Here is a 25,165-nt window from a genome sequence, read left to right on the forward strand (position 1 = left end):
GTAATTATTTATTACCAGGGTGTCCGCGGGGTCTTAAAAAGTATTAAAAGTTGATAAATCAATTTAGCGAAAATTAAGGCTATTAAAAAGTATTAAACGGCATTTTCCAAGGTATTACATTTTGTAGCTTGTTTTCAATAAGTATATAAATTGTCCAAAGAGGTTGTATTCTACAGTCTGCCTGAATGTAATCATTGAGATGGACTTTTATTAATCCCTCGTGGGGAAATTGTTTCTAGGCATTTGACCCATCCTAGTGTTAGGAGCAGTGTGCTGCCATTTTGAACGGGGAGCAGTGTAGGGAAGGGAACGGTGCCTTGCTCAGGGACACCTCGGTAGCACTTGGTCTTGCCGGGACTTGAACTGGTGACCTTCCAGTTGCCAAGCCAAGTCCCTATCGACTTCGCCACCACCGCGTAGGTGTGTAGTGTGATTCTGTGTAGTTTATTTATGACATCCCGTTGGATTTGACGTCATCTGAACAGGACATCGCACGCTCACTGCTTGATAGCGTGCGAAGCTCCGTTTACGCCGGTTGTTAAACAACATCGTAGGGCTGCTCAATTAATCGTATTTTAAATCGCAATTACGATTTTGGCGTTTTATGAAAACATAATAATAAAACGATTTATTTTGTATTGGTTTTTCAGTTGAATTATACTTAAAGTTCAGGGTAATCAACTGTTCAAAACATACTGTTCAATTTTTTTTTTTAACAAATGGATGTTTTCTAAGTAAATGGATAATTGTTTTTAATAATCGTGATATCAATTATTGACTCAAATAATCGAGATTATGATTTTTGCCTTAATCGAGCAGACCTACAACATCGTTATGGGGAAATGCAAGTTTGCGTCCAAATGGTTGGAAGATAAGGAGGAAGGACAATCAATACTGTATATAGTAAATGTGAGGTAAAGTGTGTCGCCAAGGTAACCGGTTAAAGCTCCAAGTGGCGATGAGGTCTTAAAATGTATGGAAAGGGTCTTAAAAAAGTATTACATTTGACTTCAGGATTCCTGCATATACCCTTATAAAGAAAACACTGTACAAAGTTTAGACTGCATTAAAGACTTTAATCTGCACATTCCTACAGACAAGTCCGTCTCGCGTGATTTAAATAACGAGAAAATAAAGTGCCGATACAACACAGCTCACTGAAACACAACACAGCTCACTGAAACACAACACAGCTCACTGAAACACAACACAGCTCACTGAAACACAACACACTTAAAATAAATATCTGCTCTGCAGGATCAAACTTCCTGCAACATGTACAAACTCAAAGCAGTAACACAGCAGAACAAAAACCGGACGTCCGCGGGGGCGAGCCTGGAGGAAGAAGAGAAGGAGAATTTATTAACAGCAGCTTCAGGTTTGATGTCTTTGAGACTCATAGCTCAATCCTTTTCTACTGCAACATTCAGTATAAGAGTTTCAACCTTTGCCTATAGTTACTATATAATCATGATGCATCCAATACAATGCATGCAAAAATCAGGAGATTGTAACGTGATATTTAAATCTGGGTTAAACAAAAACACCAAAAGTTCAAAGGCTCCTATCTAAATGTGTGAATCGCATATTTGAGCTAAATCTGCTGACTCACCTGAGCTGCTCCCTGTGGATCGGTCCTCTCGCTTCACTCAAACTCAGCGAGGCCGCTGCTCACCAGAGGAAGATGCACCAGCTCCTCATCCTCGTTGTACAGCAGCACCGTGAGCTCCGGCTCCTGCGCCTGCACACAAGAAGAGCAAGAAGGCTGACACTGAATCACCTGAACAAACACAACCGAACCATAATGACCAGGTTTTTATTCCCATGTGTTTAGTTTGTGTTGTGCACAAAAAGGCAGTGAAGAACAAGTAATTTAAGTAAGTATCATTTTTCTACCTTAAATACTTTTGTATGCATGCATGCTTCTTAGGTAACTTTAAGCCGTAACAATGTACATTTCCCCTCTATGGGACTAATATGGGTAAATAAAGGTATTCTGAAGACAACAAGGTGGATTTAAAAATGCGGGTTCAAACTTTTTAGGAAAACCAGCTTTGCAAACGTTTTATGAGGAAGGAAATGCATATATTAGATTATTAAAGCGACAAAGAAAAACATGTTTTAGTATTTAAGACTGACTAAATATTATTATGTATTTATCTCAACAAGGACCATGCATACAAATACATTAAAGGTCACCTATCATGCTATTTTTAGGCAATAGCATAGGTCTCAGATATATAAAAATATATAAAAAAACATGTCTATGAAGTGTTTTGCTCAAAATACCAAACAGATCACCCATTCTAGCCATGCCTCATATCCCTCTATTTCACTTCCTGTTTCAAAAGTGCTGATTTGGGGTATAAAACTTTAAAAAATAAAAAAGCAGGGGTCTGAGCTCATGCGGGACCCGGCAGCTACTGTCTAAACTAAATACTGCCGTGATGAAACGCCATATCATGGATTATCAAGGATTATTTCTGAAACAGTATGGAGCTCAAAGGCTTTCTCTCTTGCCGGTTATACCACAAGGTGAGTTCCTTTCTATTTCCTGCTTCTTCACACACATGCTCTCCAGTACAGGTTAGCTCTGAGTGTTAGCGATGCTAATGTAAACACCGACCATATTACGTCCAAAACAGTCGGGCATTGTTTCCGATAGCAACGTTTCTGATAGGGCCGTGGGTCCACATTTCCGATATTACGTCATATCGGACGCAAATCTGGATCAGCTCCGTTGTAGCCCCGTTTTTAGAGATTTGGGTACGGAGGAAAAGAGAGGGTTTTATTTTCTGACGCTGCGTGAGTTCCCCGACGCACCGGGGACACACATTTATGTATAAAAGACATCAAAAAGTGCATTTAGCATGATAGGTCCCCTTTGATCTCAGAAAAGAGAAGAGATGAATTATGCCAGATTTGAGCTAATAGCTAATTTCCATATGCAGTCCTTAGGCAGGTACATAATCAACAAACACTAAAAACCATCATGTCCATCATACAGAAATGTACTTCCTCCAAACGGTAGAATACTCGCTGTCTGGCAACTATTTGTTTTAATGTACTGTGCTACTGTTGCTTGTGTATGTGTTGTTTATCTGAAAAAACTCAATACAATCTAAGCACTAAAAACATTGCATAATCTCTCTCACACAATACAACTCATTTGTACATTACATTGTGCTTTTAGTTAACTATCGTTCTGGGGAAGTGAAACATAATGACAGCTCTATTTATGAAACAGTCATGCTGAGTGTCTCACCACCACACAGGCGGTGATGTTCCCGTGCAGCATGTCGATCATGTCCATGGCGGCCTGCACGCTCCAGGCCGTGCTGTAGGGCAGAACATCCTGCTGCTGCTGCCTCTCACTCGGAGGCTTGAAGCCGGCCACTTTCACTCTGAGCGCCCGGGACGGAAAACTCATGAGCTCAGCACACATCTGACGCAGCCTGACAGGAAGTGGAGACATCAGAGCATTAAACTCCCACTAAACATTTTACATTTATATTCAATTTAATATTGAATAATCCTTGTAATTTCTTGCACAATAATATCCTGCATTATATTTGTTACTGGGCATTTGTATATTTTGTACATTTCTTATGCTATTTTCAGTAGCGTGGCGTGGGGAAAAATTTAGGGGAAGCCCATTTTTTGGGGTTGGGGGGGGGGGGTGGTCAATAACGTAACCAGATGAGTGATTACAGCGCCCGGTATCATTTTACACACATTTGTATCACACAGATGCAGGACTTGCACACGCCTGTTATCTAACCGACAGGTCCGCACGCACTCTCCAGCCGAAACTCTCTCGTCTTATTAATTTAAGCATTTTCTTATTAATGTATGCAGACACACCCCACCCCCCCCACCCGTGCGGACATAATTGTCCTCATTGAACGTCCGATTCGCTCCCTTTTTCCTCTGTGTACACAGCTCGAGTGTGGGCATTGGCCTGTCATCTGATTTAATTTTGAGTTGCTGCTGTAGCGGAAGTTTAGTAAAGTTATGTTTGATAAAGTACGCCAAATCTCCACCCTCCATAATGCTTCATTTGCTTGATAATTTCAAACGGCGGTGATGAGTTACAGTAGGCTACTACAGTACGTAGTAAAACTGATGTTGATGTGATTTGATGGGATGGCAGTGTCTAATCAAATCGCCAGCCACCAGCCGCCTCTGAAGGGAAGCCAGAGACCGCTGGCTTCCCTTGGCATGGCCCTGACCAATCACATGTTGGCAGGGGCATCACGTGGGCCTCATCTGATTGGTCAATCCCTCAATTTTTTTCCACCAAGGGAAGCCCGATTCAGCTGGCCTCCTCTCGCAACAGTGAATGCAATCTACTGTTTCACCATAACATCTAGAGGGGCGCTGTTTGTTTCACTCTTTGTAAAATACTCAATGAGAGTGGGGGAGAGACGGGCCGGCAGCAACACATAGCAAAGGAGAATTATCGAAACAAACCAAGTGTATTTATTTAAATTATAACTACAATCCGAGAAAACAGGGGAAGCCTGGCTTCCCTTGGCCTCCGGGAGAAAACGCCACTGGCTATTTTATTTCTATTCTAAAATATTTTTGGACTGTTTTTTTTTTTAGTGTCTTAATTTCTCTTATGTACATTTGCTGCAACTCAAAATATTCCCAAATTGGGATCAATAAATAAAGTCTCTCTCTCTCTATCTATTCACAAACACATCTGTAGATCAGTGACTTCCAGAGGACTGAATGATACTCAGAGCTGAACGAAGGATCCTCTGCAGTGTTTGGTTCATACTTGCTGGGCGGCAGAGTGTCGTCGGAGCCGAAGTCCACGTGCTTCACCATGATCATGACGGGCTCCACGCTGGTGATCATCATCACTTCGGCCCGGTAATATTTCCCATCCCTGTACTCTGCCAGACACGGAGCTCCTGGAAACCAGAAGCATAACGTCTTAACAAACCCTGCACAGTGAGGGTTGCGAGTATTTTATAACTGGGAAGGTTTTGACCACAGGAGGAGCTTCCAAAACCCACCTGGCATCGGAATATTTCATTTAGGATTGTTGGGAAAATACTGAATGTACTCTTCGAATATCAGAGTAACATGATAACAAAGGTATCCCAACTGTAGCTGTGTACAGGACAGGATGTGTGATTACCTAGAAGAGCATCAGGACTGTTTTAGGCATATGATAGCTATGTGATTAATATGATGATTCAGCCTCTATGGAGATAGACATATGACAAGCATGATCATTTCTGACGTGGAGCTAATCTGAACTAAACATTGAATACTGCTTTGAACCAAGCCCCCAGGAAGTGCGCCGGACTCTGTGCCAATATAAGGATGTACGTACATTTTAACAAGAATTCCAGACCGTTACTTGTTCATTTTTGTAACAACATAATCAGCACTAACTAATATGCTCCTATAAATAAGTATATTTATTTTCATAGCCCCGTCTGCACCTGGCAGTGAACACAGTAAATGTTACCTTCACGGAAGTTGCTGAGTCGTTGCAGACTACTGAGGTCTGAATTGATTCGGGTCAGAACTTCATCCAGAGACTCTCCATCCATCTCATTGGTGCCATCCAGAGGCCACAGGAACAGCTGCACACACACACACACACACACACACACACACACACACACACACACACACACACACACACACACACACACACACACACACACACACACACACACACACACACACACACACACACACACAAACACACACACACACACACACACACACACACACACACACACACACACACACACACACACACACACACACACACACACACACACACACACACACACACACACACACACACACACACACACACACACACACACACACACACACACACACACACACACACACACACACACACACACACACACACACACACACACACACACACACACACACACACACACACACACACACACACACACACACACACACACACACACCCGAATCAGAAACCGGTTTATCACCAGGTAGGTTGACACGTACGAGGAATTTGACTTGATGTCATGGTGCATACATACAAGTAAAACAAGAATTACAAACACAGATAGAACTATTTTAAGAAAACTATATAAACATAAAAAAATATAGTAAAATATATCAGTATTTACATAGAAATAGAATAAAATATGGAATAAAATTCGGCAGTAATACAACAAAAGGAAACAGATAGTGTGTACATACATGTAGAGTTTTAAACAAGGCACAGTGTATGTGGATAATTTCCTTCATTCATTTACTAAACTGTATCTAGTTCATCGGGTCTAATGCATGTACATCTGCATCTTTAAGATAGATAATGTTGGTATAATATAACGGGTGATAGTCACCTCGTTGGGGGTCCACAGGTGCTTGACCCGGACCTGAATCCGCTCCCCCTCCTTGGGCAGGTTTGGGTAGATGAAGGGTCCCAGCAGCGGCTCCTCTGGGCCCTTCAGACCCTGAATACACAACCTAATTTAGTCACTGTGTAGTGTTAACCCATTTTATATTACACGGCTTGGTTGTATACTTGATTCCGATTGGTCAATTCAGAACATGTGACACGTTAATACAGTAGTACAGACCGCTGTCAAGGGCTATAATGACCGTTGCTAAGGAGGATCAAGAAAGAGAAAGGAAAAGAGGTTAAAAGACGGAGCGCTGGACGTCAGATAAAGGAACAGAAGGCAGACAGGAAGTGAACACTAACAGCAACACGGTATGGGCTCTGCAGAGTTTAAGGACTTGTTAGTGGATCAGAAACTGTGAACAGAGTTGGACCGTGCTGCCGTAAAGTTGTTGTTTTGTCGCAGTTCCAGACGTTGGTGCGCCGCGGAACTGAGTTTTTTTTTCTTAGCGGAAGAAATACAATAATTTTTAAGTCAATACAATTATTTCAATTAATATTGGGAGTCGAGTTGTTAGTTTGTTTAGTATCTGGCCGTGTAATAAGCGGGATAATGTGCAGCGTTATCCCTTACTTATTGAATGGGCTCCATCACCAGGTTAGGAGTGATATTGATCTTAATGTTTACGGTGGGTTCATATGGTTTAAGTTAGGTAACGTGTGGCTGTCTTTAATATCAGTTTTCTAATCTCCAATTCTTATTTTAATACCTCAGTGTCGATGTCCCAGTCATCCAGGAGGCGAGCAGGAGACATCACTGCGAATTCCTGCACAGAAAACACAACAGTTTATTCTCGAGTGTGTTGTGGCAGCATGGCTTTATTTTTGGAAACCAGAAGACTAGCGATGCCACCACCTGTCTCATATCTGATGTTTTACAATGAAATGAACACACAGTTATGGCACTGGCAGTAATGTCGCACAGAGAAGACACAGCTTGTAAAACCTACAAGTCCAAATAAGCCATGTAGGAACAACCTTAAAATAATGTTTTGACAACAGGTCATAAAACTAAGTATAGTCAATGTTTTATGATGAGCTAACAATTTAATTGACATTTTCCATTAAAGAGAACATTTAGAAATGTTTGTGTTTTTACTGTCAATTATGTTTTTTCAGAAAAAAGAAAATCAGAATTAGCTGGTCAGCATTTTATAAAATAATTGTATCAGGTGAATCTCAAATAACCATAGAAACCAAACCAAACCCACAGACCTTGTTGACAGAGAGTGTCTGGTCTATGGAGGCGTGTTCGTGGTGACACATGATCCTGCTGAGGCTCAGTCCGTCCACAAACAGCTCCACTGAGAGGGGGTCTCTGGGGTCGCTGGGCAGCTCCTAACACACAATATAGATTCAAGATGTAAAGGTCACCTATCATAGTATTTGTAGGCAATAGCACAGGTCTCAGATATATAAAAAAACATGTCTATGAAGTGTTTTGCTCAAAATACCCAACAGATCACCCATTCTAGCCATGCCTCATATCCCTCTATTTCACTTCCTGTTTCAAAAGTGATGATTTGGGGTATAAAGCTTTAAACAAAAATTAAATTGATGAAAAAAATAAAAAAGCAGGGACCCGGCAGCTACTGTCTAAACTAAATACTGCCGTGATGAAACGCCATATCATGGATTATCAAGGATTGTTTTTGAAACAGTATGGAGCTCAAAGGCTTTCTCTCTCGCCGGTTATACCACAAGGTGAGTTCCTTTTTATTTCCTGCTTCTTCACACACATGCTCTCCAGTACAGGTTAGCTCTGAGTGTTAGCGATGCTAATGTAAACACCGACCATATTACGTCCGAACAGGTACAGGAGGGGTTTAATCGATCGCTGATGGCGTCTTGCTCGCGGACGGATACAAACTAAAAGGGTCGCGAAATATACGTTAATATACTATTATCTTTTTATTTGTATTTCTGTTGTAGCTATATGTTCACTTAGTTTTATGGGGTTTCATATTTTATATTGTTATACTTATATATTGTCAGAGAGAAATCATTATTTATTTTATTATCATACATTTTACCTCCTTGTGTCTATTAACCTGATCAAATGTTATATTTTGCTGCATGTACCTTTTAAAGTTCTTTACAAATAATCTGTGGAAAATTTCTTGTTTATTTTTAACTTGTGATGTCATTTTGTAAAGCACTTTGAGCTGCATGTGTTGTATGAAGAGTGCTATACAAATAAAGCTTTATTATTATTATTATTATAACAAGGTATTCAGTGTAATCCCACCATGACTCTCATGTCCACGAAGCGGTTCAGCAGGAGCTCCTTCAGTAAGGCCACTGCATCCCGCTGCCACCTTCCCCCAACCTGAACACACGGAGAGGTTAAAAATACAAATACAATATAATTTACTTTGTGTTAGATTTGTTGAGAACTCACAAATACACACACACACTTACAGGGTTGATGCTGTGCAGCTTGCAGGGCATACAGAGCTGAGGAACATCTTCACACAGCAGCACGGGGTACACATGAACCACTGGGATGTTCTCCACCAGGCCGTAGTCCACATACTGTACCTGGTTACACAAATAAGATAAACAGCTTTTTATAAACTTCATGTAAACGCAGTTTAGCAAATCCTGTGTTAGGTAGCATCTCCTCGTTGCGCCGTATTGAGGGTGGTTACATCAATAGAATTTACAATGAATCTTTAGACAAAAATGACTCAGAATATAACTTTAAAAGTATAATTTAAGACATTTTAAAACGGTCTATGGACTTATTTTTGGATTTAAGAATTTGTCGCCTTCGAAGACTTTACAAGGATCTGCAGGAACCTTGATGTATAACTTTGCCTGTGTTTTTATTGGTGGTTAAAGGTAGGGTAGGTAAGAATGGAGAAACCAGCTCGAGTGTGCTAGAATTTGAAAATACACAACCGGAAAAAATCTGCCACTTCCTTCAGACTTCCTTACAGAGCCCCTCCTCCAACACACACGAACATGACCAATGAGGGCACGAGATAAGTTTGTGCACAGATGGAAGGCTGACAGGCAGGTAGGCCATCCAGTTATTTTAGCCGGGCCGGCTCAAATGATTGGTCGTGCTTTTTACAGCGCCACGGCTTCCACAAATGCATTTTTTTTAATGTATTTATTGTCAAAGCATTTAATGTATTCATTGCTATCGGGATGTTAAGAGCATTCCATGGAATATAACAAAAAGTGTTTCTGAAGTGAATTACCTACTCCACCTTTAAATGTTGTTCAAATGTGTAATGTAAGGATTTTTGTGTGTTCTCACGGTGAGAAAGAATAAGCCATGAAAGACTGAGAAAATGACGTACAGTAGTTCCTTTATAGTTTACCGTTAGCTCTCTACTTCTGGCGATCGTATTAACCCTTCAAAAACTCAACTTGCAAAGGTTGAAAACTCACAGTAATATATGAATACTGTCTCAGTGCATGACTAAATAATGTGTGTGTGTGTGTGTGTCCTCCTGACCTTAACGTGTCCACCCAGCACCTCCAGCAGTTGTCCTCGGTACCACAGCATGTCCGGCCCGATGACAGCGCAGCCCAGCACGGACTTCCAGGTGTACGGCTTCTGTCTGGGTAAAGTCTTCATGCTCTGCTGAATCCTCTCCCTGAGCTGCTCCAGCTGACGCTCTGACATACACACACATTTACACAGAGAGCATTTATGTATTGAAAAAGCAGTCAAGATTTTGTTCATAAGGACCACATGATTAACATGTTATGTTTTGAGTCTTGAGTACATTTTATTGAAATAAAGGAGTTAATATGAGCATACCTGCATTCAGTGTTCTGGTGTAAATGAGACCGTCCTCTCCGATGGCAGAAACATTTATCTGGATGTTACCGAGGCACGGCAGCTCGGGGGGGTGATACATTGGTGTCTTCACCTGCACACACACACACACACACACACACACACACACACAATACAAACAGAAATATGGATAAATAGCGTGGGCAGTTTAAAGACTACATGTACACTTGACTACCTGTGCACCAGGGTAACATTTATAAAAAAACGGTAAATTCAAATCCGGCCGGTCAAAATGTCCGGTAATAATTAGGGATGCTCCGATCGATCGGCCGCCGATCATTTTCGGCCGATATTCACTCTTAATAGTTTGATCGGTGCTCTCAGGCCGATCAGGAGAGCTGGATCTGATCGATATGGACATAAACGCGCGAGAGAGAGCAGATCAGCCCCTGACGGAGACATGCAGCTCTGCATGATCACCTGAAGCTCCACCCACTGTTTAGAGAGCTGCATGAGAAACTGACGGGCTGTCAGGAGAGAGAGAGAGAGAGAGAGAGAGAGAGAGAGAGAGAGAGAGAGAGAGAGAGAGAGAGAGAGAGAGAGAGAGAGAGAGAGAGAGAGAGAGAGGATCTGTTTCTCCCGTGTTATTATTCAAAGTTAATGTAAACTTTTGAATAATGTACTTTATCTACTATAAGTAGTTTGTTTGAATGTAATAATGATGTTTGTGGAAGCGTATCATTTATTGAAAAATGCATCTGTTACGATTATAAACTGAAGCAATATAAAAATGATCCCCATTAACTGAGTTTTAAACATCAGTGGTCATAGTCCGGTAATTACCTGATAATGGAAACTCTGCTACACAATTCTTATCATTGAAACATGACCGGTAAGTTTCAAATTTGTCCGGTAAAATCAATTATTTTATAACCCTGCTGTGCACATATATTTTAATTTATGTTTTATATTTTAGATTCTGAAAAATGTACAAGGCAAGGAAGGCTTATAGAAATAAAAGGCTTTAGGACATAAAATAAAATGTGTTTTTTCTTACATGTGTTATAAAAGGTATTGGCATTTCTATTATCAATCGCACACACAGAATGTTTTCATTGATCTTTGCATTAACACAAAATCCAGGTGGAGAGAAATGATTTATTGGCTGGAGTGTGTGTGTGTGATTATGTGTGTGTGATCACCTTCTCAGCAGACATGATGGTGCGAGGGTTAGGTCGTGGACTAGTGGTAATGGAGATGGGGGTGGCTGGGAAGAACAAAGGACTCTGAGGAAGAGCTGGGAGAGTCTTTATCCCCTTCACATCAGAGCCTTCAGTCTGGGTCTCGCTCACTCGAGGCTGCGCTTCGGTTTCTTTGATCATAGATTTCTCCGATTTTTTAACAACAACATCTCTGCAAGAAGAAAGACACAAAAAATAAGGTGTCCACAAACACTAGAAGGACATTGGCTTACATTTAAAATACAAGATCAGTCTCTTACTAACACCAATAAGAAAGGATTTTCTGCTGAGTGATAAGGTAGATTCTTGTGTGGAGGGTGAATCAAATGCAAAACCTCAAGCGCAGAATTGATTTTTCATCCACAAATAATGGAGGAAAAATCCACAAGAAATGCTTTCATAGATTTGTTTTTCATTTTAAGAATTTGTTTGTATATTTGCAGATCCGTTTTTTCAAAGTTTAAAAAATATTTTCTCGATTTTTTCACACATATCGAGAAAAATCTACCTTCATTCACAAAGTAGTAGATATTAGAAAATACAATGAAAAGCTTCATACATATCAGACCTGACTAAAGAAGCAGTCCAATTGAAGAGTTTAATGATGGTCAAAAGTAGATCGGTGAGATCATCAGAATGACATATATGGAGAGTTTAAAATATGTCTTTCTTACATTATAAGACCCATGTATCATATAATCACACAACAAACACACACTTCCATGCATTTGACAGACGTGCACTCAGAGACCTTGGTTTCCTCTCCCTGAGGGCGAGGCCTTCGCTGACGAGAAAGTCTGCGATGCTGACAAACCGTCCCGTCTTGTTGGAGCAGGACAGAATGACGGGAACCGGACGCTCGTCTGTCAACTCCTGAATAACAAGAGAGAGACAGAAACTAGGTCACTGTGGACACTAAGAAAAGAGCTGCATAGTGGAGAGCAAAGAATAAAATAAGCAAAGTAACTTATAATATTAGAGCACATTTAAAGCCACTGACTTTGAGTAATTATAATTTTTTAGAAGATACACTTTGAAACATGCATGGGATAGCCATTTCCAGCCTATAACCAGTTAAACCCCACGGCCCCGCACAAAACGCAACATCTTGCGCAAGAAACAGCGTCTGAGGGCTTCTTAACATTTAATAAACTATGAATGTGTCATATCCACTTAACGGGAAGAAACTCAGCTTTCAGACAATATTAACCATGTTTAGCTAAAGGAAACAAAAGGGTAATAACAAAGGCTCTGAATTAGCCCTGAGCGAAAAAATGCTAACGCACTTAGCACAGAACTCACGGTAAAATACCCTTATTACTTATCGGATCTGCACAAACAAGATATCTATTAGAAAGCTGAGATTCCACAGATTCCAGACATAAAAGTATCATCACTGAGCGATCAGAACATGGGAAGCAAAACCAGACATCACAACACGTAGCATTACGGAGCAAACACGGGAGAAATTCTTACCTATGCTGTTGTTCTGATCAAAAGTTGTGTTCAATGGCATTAAAACGATAAAAACGCTGCTGCAGGTTAATCCAATGTGTCTGTGTCACTTTGAAATGATTACTGATAATCCATCTTCATATTTATGTCAATAACGGAGATTTCATATTAGCTGCTACGATAGCTACTAGAGTGTATGACAGCTTCCGGTTTTGGGCATTCTGGCTGCGCAGCACTCATTCACCAATGGGTAATGTTTAGATGGATTTTAGGAACTTCCCCTCGATTCTATTGGCTCCAACGGTTTAAAACGAGGTGTCAATCATCAAACTCGACCAACGGGTTCCAGAGATATGGAAAATGCACCCAAATAACCCCAGAAGTGTTTTTTTTTTTGCTAAGCCTCTCTAAAAAGGTCAAATGTCACTTGTTTTGCATCAATCTTGATACAGGGTACTTATTATATGTTATAGTTTGGATTCCTAAAGCTTTTAGTCTACTATCCCATTATTCAAGGGTGGTTTTCACTATAAGTAATGTTTTTCTTTTGGACAGAAATTATAATTGAAATGGTTTTACTATGTTCAATCTGGATTTACTTTAAAATAAGAAAAATCTATATGGATTCTGACTTTCCTACATCCAACTCACAGGTTCATCATTGCTTTGAGAACAAAGATTATTAATTTACGCCTTTTAGAAGTGAAGTTATAGTCAATTGTTCTGGGAATGTCATTTTCGAGCCTGAGGCCTGAAAAACAGGCTCGGGGCTCAACTGGTTGAATGCAGATTTGTACCAGTCTCTAAATTAACAAACACAAATATATTGTTATGTACATTAGGGTAATTGAGCTAGAGCAAAAGGAAATGACTGGAGATTCAGACCTTGATGGTGACCATAGCCGAGGCTCCAGCCAGGTAGAAGGAGATCAGGTCGCAGGCAGTAGCCGTCCAGGTGGATCTGCCTCCTGCCGGCCTGAAATTAGGGGGAAGAAGAAGTCAAGGTGAGAAAAAATAAGCCATGAATGACTGAGAAAGTGACGAAGTTCCTATAGAGTTTAACGTTAGCTCTCTACTTCTGGCGATCGCATTAACACTTCAAAAACTCAACTTGCAAAGGTTGAAAACTCACAGTAATATATGAATACTGTCTCAGTGCACGACTCAATGTATGTGTGTGTGTGTGTGTGTGTGACCTGATGTCAGTGAGAGTGCACTCCAGTGCCAGAGCACCCGTCAGTGAGGGATGGAGGGGCCGCAGGTCGCTGATGTTGATCTTCACCTTGTTGCCATGGTCACAGCGCAGAACCTGATACCAGCCAATAGAGACGCAGTGAGACACAGTCAGTCAATGTTAACAATTCACATAACATTTAAATCATAATAACATTTACTGAAGGCTTTAAACTGGTGTTCTCTAACCCTTTACAGCAGGGGTAGGCAAGTAAGTTTGGACTTGCCTGGTTCCCCACAACCACACATTATGTACATATATGCTTAAACATGTGCATGTTACCCGCTCTATCGAAATCAGTCGGAAGTCGCACCGGCTTATTTCAAAATAAACGTGTATTTGTGTAAAAAAATAGTTTTCCGGTTTTGTGTTTGATTTTAAATAAACAAAGTCTTGGCTTTCAGAATATGACACTTTTATTTCCAAAATCAAACGATAAATACATTTTTGAAGCTTGTAAAGGGAAGATGACAGCTCTCACTCGCGCTCTGCTCTTCCGGCTAAATTATGAATGTAAGGCGTGTATAGTAATCATAGATAACACGGCAGGGTCCGTGAGAGTTTGTTTTCATCTGATTTCAAATAAACAAAGTCTTGGCTTTCAGAATATTAAACTTGTTTCGGCAAATTGCTTGTGACGGCCTTCATGATCAAGCGGCTTCCCCGATTTTGTTGTCAATGTTCTGATATCCTAAGTAAACATTACGTTTGAAAAAAATAACACCAGCTCACTAAATCATTCAAACCACACACACACACACACACACTGCATGTTGGCTATTTCAGCACCACGCGCTGTCCAGCTACTTATTGATCCACTATCAGCGTCAGTGCACCCCGCTGCCAGATTGTGCCTGTGCTGTGTGTCATTCACTCTCAACATGGATAAAAGTACAATAAGCATTCTTCAGGTGTAGTTAGATTCTCTATTCGTGCATTATAGCCTATATGTGCGACTGTCGGTCCGATATTGAAAAAAAAAAAAACTGATTATTGAATCACACATCCCTTATGCAGCAGTGATGTTTTGGATCAGGTTTTTATACCTCTGCGATGTTGTCTGACTCGACGTCGGAGCAGATCTGTCCTCTCTCCCAAACCCCGTCGATCTGAGCAGCGCAGTAAATGTCGGCCTTCCACATTATATCTTCGGCCTCCATTGGCGCACACTGCTTCTTCACCAGCTCACAGATCCTGAAAAAGGGTTTTAAGATTAGATTCAACTTTATTTTCATTGCACAAGTACTAAGACAATTAAATGCCAAGCAGAATTGCAAAAGAAGCAGTAAAGTGCAGAGAGATGTCTAGTATAATATGCTATATATCATGAATAACATTATGGCTCCAAAATCATGTTAAATGCGTTGGTGCTGAATATTTAAATATAGCCACGTTGGAAGTAATTGAATCACTAATTCTCAAGTTTTCTTTTTAATTATACTATATATATATATATATATTAAAGTATTTTCAATTTCATAGCATAGCATACCAGGTTTTAAGTATTATAGCCTAGTGATCTGTTGCCTTTTAGGAAGGAGTTTATGCAGCATTAAACAGGATAGTTGTATTTGTTTATTCCTGCTTTACCGAACGAGAAACGTATGTGTATCGTTACATCATAGGTCCAATTTATAGTCACTTTATATATTATATATGAAAAGTTTTAGCTTGTATTGTCAAAATGATACTTATACTGTCTGTTATGTGTGATTGCACCATCGGGAATGCTTGGAATTTCGCTGTACTCTGTGTAGTGACAATAAAGGAATCTAATCTCTGATCTGATCTCAATAGAGTGACACAGTGACGCGCCCTAAAACCCGGAAGTAAACTCCTTCCGGTTCCTTCGACAAAAAAACAATGCTATTTCTCCATAGGATTTTGGAAAATAGCTGGAAATAAGGTCTGTGGTTGAGACACATTTAAGAGACGGATCACGTTTTGTTCAGCCGGATAATCTCCACATGTCTACCCTACTTTTATAATTTTCTAATCGTAAATCTAGTCGCCAGAAGCAAAATGCTAACGTTATGCTATAAACGAACTACAGCAGGGTCGCTGCTTCAACATCACGCCAACTTAAGATCCATATTCAAAACTACAGATTCTAAATGATACAAGTTGAAGCGTTTGTTTGAACAGTTTGCAGGAGGCAGGCACTTGCTTTCAAGCAGAACAGGGCAAACTAACTTAGGAGTGTTTACGTGTTCGGTGTAATGACGTACAACGGCCTCGACAACTTCTGTAGTCCTATTCAGCCACTTGTTAACAACCATCGTTTTTCAGACACGTAAACTCTTCAGAAATCACCAGTGGGGTCACTGCTGATGGATTTAATGGCGTAGAACAAAACGTGATCAGTCTCTTAAATGTGTCTCAACCACAGACCTTAGTTCCAGCTATTTTCCAAAATCCTATGGAGAAATTGCATTGCTTTTTGACGAAGGAACCGGAAGTGGTAAATGCTAACTTACTTCCGGGTTTTAGGACGCGTCACTGTGGCACTCTATTTACTAAATTGTCTATCAATATGTAGTCAAATATTTGAGAATGGGGTTTTGTTTTTTAGCTGCTGACTTTTTGAGCTGGGCGTCGTTCTGGGTGAGCTGAACGTAGAAGCTGCTCGGTGAGTTGACGTGGCTGACTCGGACTTTCAGGTCTTTGAATTGATTGGGGAGCTTCAGCTGAGCATCAAACTCCGGCTGCTCCTCAGTCTGATCTCCAGGGGTTTTCTGCTCAGGAGTGTCAACGCTGTCTGTGTCCAAACCCAGCTCAAGTGGAGGGTCCCAAATGGCTTCAGTTGAGTCTTCAGCAGAGGACCTGACTGTCGGGGATTTAGGTCTGCAGGGAGCAGACCTAAAGGGAAACAAATGAAGAAGAAAAGATACATGAGAATAAGGATTGAAATTATTAAAACCATAAAGAAAAACAAAATATGAACTGAGAAAAAATTAAAGTCGGGATGCTTGATACTTCATTATACATTACCACTCTTTACATCATTTACAGTTTTTATATAAATTAGTACCATTGTTGTTCTCTACTGTCCTTTTGTACTGTGAAATGCATCATGCTGTGTTTATTAAGATAAAATACATATGGTTTGATAAGGATCCTCACATGCAAAACGTATACTAGCCTATGATCTAGAGCAGTGGTTCTCAACTGGTCGGTCGCGGACCCGTTGCGAGTGGGTCGCAGAAAAAAAGTCAAACTTTTTTTTTGAAGGCCCGATTTTCTAACGCTGTGCATTCAGTAGGCGTTGGACTGGAAGTACCGGAGACCATAAACGGTTTTGAAAACTTCTGTCACATAGTGATCATATTCTCAATAAAACATCTTTGCTGATGTTTTTTTGAGTCTTCTGGCCAATCAGAATCAAGATGGTTGCCGGAAGTCCCCACGGAGAATAACGGTAGAACTATTCTTTATACATCCATGGGTACAACTTCAGATAAAAATGAACACATAATGAAATATGACCCCCGGTTTGATGATTGACAGGTCACAGAACAATGGGGGCTATCTACCCTTACCCACAATTTAAAGTAATTCACACAGACTATCTCCTCTTTGCTCTTCTCTCTGTGAGGAGCAGCAAGTTCAGCTTCAGAACAAAGTGAAAAACAAACAATGGCATCAAATATTATTAATATGTCGGGTAGCAATAGATTGATTTATTTTCTTCTCAGAGTGTACCAGAATGCGTAGTTTATATGTTAGTATTTTAAAAAATCCCCTTCTGGGGTTAGGTTATGTTATGTTATAAAGTTCAGCTTTGCTTCCATCATCTCATTAAACCTTATACGGCATACTTTAGTTCTGTGAAGGGATATATGCACTGTACTTCACTTTAATTCATATTGTATGCTGAAAAGCGTATATATATATATATATATATATATATATATTACAGCACGATTTTTTGTTGAATAGATTTGAGTGGTTCAAAATTTCGGGTCGCGATTTATTGACAAAGAAAAAAGTGGGTCCCGAGGCCTGACCAGTTGAGAATCACTGCTCTAGAGAAAGTCAGGGACAAGAGAAAATAAAGTGCTTTTCAAGGTTTTATTAGTAGATATTTAACCTTTTCAAATGTGTATAAATAAAAATACTGTTGTTTAAAACGAAATTATAGTATATAGTTTTTTCCTCAATAACTTCTGGATATGTCAGTTGTTGAAGTGTCACCTGTCTTTGAAGGAGGCCAGCTCCTCTTTGACCAGCAGCACGGCGAAGTTGGCTTGTGGTCCGTTCAGACTGCTCTCAAACAGTTTGACCGGCAGCGGCTGAGACTTAGGCCTGGTTCCTGGAAGGCAACAGGAAAAACAAATTCAACACACACACAAATAATTTCAAAGTGAGACAGACACATTGGATTAACCTATGGATTAACCTTCAGCAGCGTTTTTAATCGTTTTAATGCCATTGAACACAACCTTTGATCAGAACAACAGCATAGGTAAAAATTTCTCCCGTGTTTGCTCCGTAATGCTACGTGGTGTGATGTCTGGTTTTGCTTCCCATGTTCTGATCGCTCAGTGATGATACTTATATGTCTGGAATCTAATCGATATCTTGTTTGTGTAGATCCGATAAGTAATAAGGGTATTTTACCGTGAGTTCTGTGCGTTAGCATTTTTTCACTCGGGGCTAATTCAGAGCCTTTGTCCTTTGTTATTACCCTTTAGTTTTGTTTAGCTAAAAATGGTTAATATTGTCTGAAAGCTGAGTTTCTTCCCGTTAAGTGAGTATGACAAATTCATAGTTTGTTAAATGTTAAGAAGTCCTCAGACGCTGTTTCTTGCGCAAGATGTTGCGTTTGCCCCCTGTGGAATTGAAGGCCACATTGGAGGATTCACAACAAACATAAACTAAGCTCCTCAATAGAGTGGCGAAGTCCCTCCCCTTCCGGTGGACCTCCATGGGACCTTATTTCGGAAAAATTATGTATTGAAGTCAATGGAGAGAGAAAGATTATCTTTCGATCCCGTTTGAATTGTGCCACGAATTACACATATGATGTTTGTCAATTTAAAAGATAATTTTGCAAGTCAAAAAAAAAAAGATGTGTCGTAAAACTGTGAACTAACACATTTTTTTGTGTGAAACGCTCAATGAACTACATCTCTGGTCTCACAGAACAACACACGTCACCAAGATGGCCGTCACTACTGTCTTGTCAACAACACGATTGACTACCCTAACTATCACCACAATGAAACACGTCCTGAAGAATGTCATGCAAAGCTGCCTGCCTGCCTTCCTTTGATTCTCTCTGATCGTTTTAATGTTTAATGTCAACCATTTGTGCAGATAGCATGAAGTAGAGAAGATCGTCGATGCTAGCGTTAGCTTTAGCATTTCTCCCCCGGGCTTAAATTGTGTATTATAGAATGATCACACCGGTGACAGTACTCTTCAAAGGGTTCACGAAATATGACTACTACTCTTACTGTTTAACATTTTGGGTTACTTCATGTTACTTAATGTTAAAGCTAATAAAAATGACAAGGCTGTAATGCTAACTAACGTGCTAGCTACTAGCTAGCTTGATCCAGACACTCCTGGTCCTTTCATCAGACGGGAAGCGAAAGAACGAGCAAGACCCATTGCTGGTATGATAACAACCTGGTACTAAGCACACAGGCATCTTGTTAAAGTTATCTTATCTTAGCCAGCGCCATATAGATAGATTATATCTATATGGCGCTGATCTTAGCTATTGTGACATCACTTACGCGACTCTGGGATTTGTAGTCTTTCTAGTTGCGTATTTTTCATAGTCTTATATTTCAACAGTTTTACGACAAACTCTGACTTTTTTTTACATGGAAATGATTTTTTAAGATTGACAAACATCATATGTGTAATTCATGGCACAATTCAAACGGGATCGAAAGATACGTTTTCTCTCTCCATTGACTTCAATACATTATTTTTCCGAAATAAGGTCCCATGGACCGGAAGTAGATGGGCGTGACTCCGCCACTCTATTATGGTTTTTGTCTTATTTGTTGGCAACCTGAACAAGTCCAAAACATTTGATAAAGTCAAAGAGTTGATATCAAATTGATTTCTGGCGTACCTGTAGCCACGATAGTGACCAGTTTCTCTTGAGCCAGGCTGACGAATCTGTTGCAGCAGGTCTCACTCCAGGTGTTTCCATCCAGAGGAATTATTTCTGACAGACAGCAGTGGATTGCCTGGAAAGCAGAAAAAACACTTCCTGAAAAAGTCTTATATTTACAGCACCCATAGATAATGTTTTCTTATCACAAAAGCGTAAAAATATTTATTAGTTGATCAGTTAAATCTTTGTTCTCACCATGGAAGGAAGGGCAAAGAACTCATCCTTGATCTTCCTCAAGTCGCTCACTGTCAGAATATTTTTGTCGCCGAAGTCGACATACTGTACCTCCACTTTCTTGCCAGCCGGATTACCTACACACACACACACACACACACACACACACACACACCCCATCGCTGTTACTTCAGTGTTTCCCCTAGGTTTACTGCTTTTGGGGGGTGCTGCCTGAGCGGGGGGGGGGGTGGCATTGGGATATATATTTTTTTAAATCCTCTGGAGCAGAGAGGAGCTGTGGATTATTGTTATTGATTAATGCATCAGTGTTTCTTAGGGTCAAAAACACTAAACTCACAACTTAAAATGAAAGTGTTTAGTTTATTTAATAAAAGAGCACATGTTCAATGTGAAAAGTGACAGTAGATATAGATTAGTTGCAATTTGGTGCTATATACATATAAAAAAAAAAAAATTAATGTTTTTTTTTTTTAAAACACCTTGAATTTCAGGGGGGGGCACAGGGCGCAGCGCCCCTCCAAGACAATGGTAGGGGAAACACTGTACTTTATCGCCGATTGAAAGACTGTGCACTCAAGGAAAAATACTCACGAGTTTTGTCCTGAAAGAAACAAGGATCATAAGAGAAACTAGAATGTTTGATTCGGCAGCTGTGTTTATGGATGTATATGTGCATGCTACAAACTGACTGACTTTAATAGTATAGTTATTATTCAATGAGTATTTCACTTTTCTTATTTATCAAGCGTGTGTTCAATCTGTTTTTATGGTCATATTTTACCTAATTTTATTGTGTTCAAAAGTTGTTTATTTGTTAACTACTTTAATAAAAAAAATACAACCCACTGTTACACACACACACTGTTACACACACACTGTTACACACACACACTGTTACACACACAGACTTATTGTACGATAAATAAAAATGGACTCGATAACTTTTTTGAGCTCGATAAATTGCCGTTTACATAAGGATGTGACCAGCATTTTAGCCAGGCGCGTGAGGGGTGGGGCTGACACACAGCCAGGTCAGGAGTCAGACACTCCGCGTGCAGCATCCAAATTAATAATATAGCGACAAGCGGGAGACAACGTGTGACTTACTCAAGGGGAATTTAAAGTGAAATGGAATTGGTTACAAAACCTAACTACACATCTCGATTCTCCGGTGTGGCAGTATTTTGGATTCAAGCCAAATGAACGAGGCCAACCTATGGATTTGAATGAGCCGGTATGTCGCATTTGTTTAAAAAAAGGTAGCGACAAAAGCTAGCAATACCACAAACTGCACCTGAAACACAACCACCCCATTCCGTTTTCCCAGCTGGGAGCAAACACGGCAGCTGGAGATGGAGAGCCCCCACCTTCCCGACAGTTTACTATCAAAGATGCATTTGCCCGACAATGCAAACATGTTGGTGTTCCTTGCTCGAAATCTTTGAAATAAAGATTTAGATATGGCCTGTTGAGGCATCTGGGTCTTTGTATGGACAGTGGACTGTACACTTGACTTGTTTTAAGGAGGGCTTTTTTGCTTGTGAGACAATGTGTGCATATATATATATATATAGATATAGATAGAGCTCTGTTTCCAGCCTGAGTCTATTTAATTTATTGTTTTGGTTGTGTGTGATTTAATTAATTTGTTTTATATATTATATATAATTTATATATTTGAATATTATTTCAAATTTAATTTGCAATGTTGGATGTTCAATAAAAAGTTCTGTTTGAAAGGATGTACTTGAATTATTATTATATATTATCATTATGTCAGTGGTCTAACATGGTCTTACAACGGAGCCGACAATATTATCGTTTATCGCAATAATTTCCAGGAAAATGTATCGTCCAACAAAATTAATTATCGCGACAGGCCTACACACACACACACACACCCTCACCTATGATCTGAGCTCTGCACCACTTGTCCTTGAACCGGGCGACGCAGGCCTGCTCCATCACAGGACAGTAGATGTTGAAGTCTTCATCTCCAGCCATCGTCGTCGCATTGTAACAATCCTGAAGCTTTGCAAAGAGCAGCAAAGACTCCATGTTCTCAACCTGGAGGGGGAGGAAGGGTGGGAGCAAAGAGAGAGTGTGACAACAGAGGAAATGAAACGTACAAAATATAGGGACAATAAAAAAGGAAACAATCTAATTATTTTTAGGAAGATGCTAAACGTGAAAACTGCTCTATTTTATCTTCAAAGTACATTTTCTCTCGAGTTAATCTTAATGATATTCCTAACATCTGTGCCCTGTTGGTATAAAGTGCATGTGAGCGTCTTTACAACCACCTGGATGTAGAAGTCAGCGGGGGTGTTGATGTGGGACACAACAGCATTGACCTCTGTGTAAACCTTGGGATAATCAGGAGGGTAGAACAGCAGCGTCCTCATGCCCAAATTCACTGGAGCATAAAACCTGAGAGCAGTTTTTGGAGAGAAGGCTAAAGTTAGGACCTGGACGAACACAATGGGTTTATTTCCCATATTTTCTTTTTACATGGTGCTTCATTTCAAAACATCTATAGAAGTAGGAATATTTGTAGATATTTTTTTACATCTTAAACAAAATCACATCCACACAATCTGAAAATGCTTCTAATGGAGAACCAAGCGGAAGAAAAATACAAAATACAATTTTTTTGATGTGATTTACATCTACTTGATCTGCAGGCCAAGCCAAACCTGCTGTATGGTCCATTTCTTGGATTTTGGAAACAATTATTTTTACCTAATTTCAATACATTTAGATTTTTGGACTCAACAAAAGTAGTTATTGAGTTGGAAACAATGCTACACAGCCACCACTGGAATCTCATTCTTGGAATATTATAATACTCATACATTTAGGCTAATCTTAATCTGCCACTCTGCAAAAATATGTGTTTGAAGACAGCTTTTCCGCCAGGGGGGCGTCTTGCCGTCATTTGACTTGAGTTTTTATCGCTTGAAATGACGAAAAGGAAAAAGGACAAGGACATCCCTCTGTTGGAGGGGCAAACGAGTCTGGTGGGATTATTTTCGCCGCCAGCAAAGCGTGTTCCTGTGACGAAAAGTGTACTGCTGGTGAGCCTTGACGGGGGGTGCTAGTGGAGCACGCGCGTGAACGGCGAGCGCCAGAGCCTCGCAGTGGCGAAACTGAGGCTCCGTGGTAAACTGTGGTAACATGAAGAGCCGTTTAGGAGCCGAAAGAGCCGGCTCTTCTTAGTGAGCCGAGCCAAATTCCCATCACTAATACGTAAAGAGATAGTATCTATAACTTAAGGGACGGCTCAATTCAAAATTCAAGTCACGTGACCCCCCCGCTCTCGGGGTGGACGCCCTCTCAGCCCTGGTCTGGCGGAAACACTGTTTGAAGAGGAGGAACAGACATTTGCATGTGAGAATTGAAATGTCTGTGTTATGAATACAGGCTTTAACTATTTGGTAGAGCTCTAATATATCGCATCAAATCAAATAAATACTTTTTTGAAAATCATAGTTTTTCGTGGTAAATAGCACGTGTACCTGGCCACTTCGATGAGGACGAGGTACTCTCTGACGGAGATGGGAACGCCACTGGACTGATTGACGGGAACTTTCCTCAGGTCCACCAGCAGACTGTCTCTGTCCTGACCCAAATGTCTCATATCCACCGCTGCAGAGCCCACCAGGCGGCTGAATTTCACCTCAGCATCTTTTTTCCAGCCCTTTGTCTGAACAAACAAAAACAGACAAAGAGTAAACACACCTACTCCTGCTGCTTTTTGGTAAAACCCCACAATATTAACAACATAAACACATTATGAAAACAAGCTGAAGGGAAAACACTTCACAAACCAGAATAGTGACTTTGGGTAACATGAGTGTATCCTGCAGCAGACTCTTAATTCTTAATAATTGCTTTTTTAATGTGTTATTTAAAATGTTTGAAACTGGAATGGACAGCATATGATAAAGCATTTATCCGTGTCCTCACCAGAGAAGGACATTATTATTACAAAAACAGATATTGTGTATTTAATAAAGTATCAGTGGTCTTACCAGGTCATAGGGGACCAGGTCCTTGAGGGAACATCTGATGGCCTGAGGAGCGAAGTCACTCAGCGCCCGATTCACCCCCTCAAACACCTTCCTCAGCTGGGTGTTCACCTCCTCCAGGGAAGACTCAGTGCTCCCCTCCTCCCTGAAACGGAGACAAGAGAGGAAGAATTAGTAAAAAAAATTACTGCATAACACACACCTTGAATACTGAGAAAAAATGCTCAAAAGAAAAAAAGGCATTGAAAAAAAACCAGTCCAAATAAATTGATGGAATAGTTTCTCTAAATAAAAGCAAAACAGAAATGCTAAAATAATCATCGATTAGAATTGTTTGATGTCATTTTACATGTACAATGAGAGAAATACATGCTTCTCCCTTTCAAAAGGTGCCATCAAAACAAAAAACATCATAACATAAGACAACAAATACACGCAGCATACATACTTAGGAATAAGGAATAAAGTGCAGTAATTATTTCCAGGGGTATCATCATGTGAAACATCAGAGGCCTGTACTACGAAGCCGGATTTTCGCTTAGCCGGCTGACTTCAGGGAAAACTCGGGCTTTCCGGTCCTACGACGCTGGTTCTCTTTTTAGCGGGCTAGATCTCCATGGTAACTTATGCTGAGCGGCTAACCTCCTCAGGAGCAGGTTAGGTTGCAGGCTAAGAGATCAACTCAGTGAAAG

At 40.3% G+C, this 25,165-nt stretch overlaps 1 protein-coding gene across 2 annotated transcripts in view; it reads right to left on the reverse strand.

Annotated features, from left to right (window-relative positions):
* Positions 1-1,067: 1,067 nt before the first annotated feature.
* The window catches only part of rnf17 (ring finger protein 17), a 38,226-nt gene continuing 14,128 nt past the window's right edge, over positions 1,068-25,165 (reverse strand). For both annotated transcript variants that reach the window (XM_034146450.1, XM_034146451.1), the window contains 25 exons: positions 24,477-24,618; positions 23,961-24,148; positions 22,746-22,872; positions 22,350-22,509; positions 20,443-20,558; positions 20,203-20,320; positions 18,306-18,423; positions 16,692-16,970; positions 15,158-15,305; positions 14,074-14,186; positions 13,763-13,853; positions 12,174-12,295; positions 11,384-11,594; positions 10,203-10,314; positions 9,894-10,057; positions 8,846-8,965; positions 8,673-8,753; positions 7,640-7,762; positions 7,135-7,191; positions 6,366-6,476; positions 5,489-5,606; positions 4,787-4,922; positions 3,266-3,455; positions 1,613-1,741; positions 1,068-1,335 (listed from right to left, as the gene is read on the reverse strand). In XM_034146450.1, the coding sequence (XP_034002341.1) occupies positions 1,646-1,741; positions 3,266-3,455; positions 4,787-4,922; positions 5,489-5,606; positions 6,366-6,476; positions 7,135-7,191; positions 7,640-7,762; positions 8,673-8,753; positions 8,846-8,965; positions 9,894-10,057; positions 10,203-10,314; positions 11,384-11,594; positions 12,174-12,295; positions 13,763-13,853; positions 14,074-14,186; positions 15,158-15,305; positions 16,692-16,970; positions 18,306-18,423; positions 20,203-20,320; positions 20,443-20,558; positions 22,350-22,509; positions 22,746-22,872; positions 23,961-24,148; positions 24,477-24,618 (3,241 nt within the window). In that variant the 3' untranslated portion in view covers positions 1,068-1,335; positions 1,613-1,645. The remainder of the gene's footprint in view (positions 1,336-1,612; positions 1,742-3,265; positions 3,456-4,786; positions 4,923-5,488; positions 5,607-6,365; positions 6,477-7,134; positions 7,192-7,639; positions 7,763-8,672; positions 8,754-8,845; positions 8,966-9,893; positions 10,058-10,202; positions 10,315-11,383; positions 11,595-12,173; positions 12,296-13,762; positions 13,854-14,073; positions 14,187-15,157; positions 15,306-16,691; positions 16,971-18,305; positions 18,424-20,202; positions 20,321-20,442; positions 20,559-22,349; positions 22,510-22,745; positions 22,873-23,960; positions 24,149-24,476; positions 24,619-25,165) is intronic.

This window comes from Trematomus bernacchii, unplaced genomic scaffold (genome assembly GCF_902827165.1).
Source record: "Trematomus bernacchii unplaced genomic scaffold, fTreBer1.1, whole genome shotgun sequence".
Lineage (NCBI taxonomy): Eukaryota > Metazoa > Chordata > Actinopteri > Perciformes > Nototheniidae > Trematomus > Trematomus bernacchii.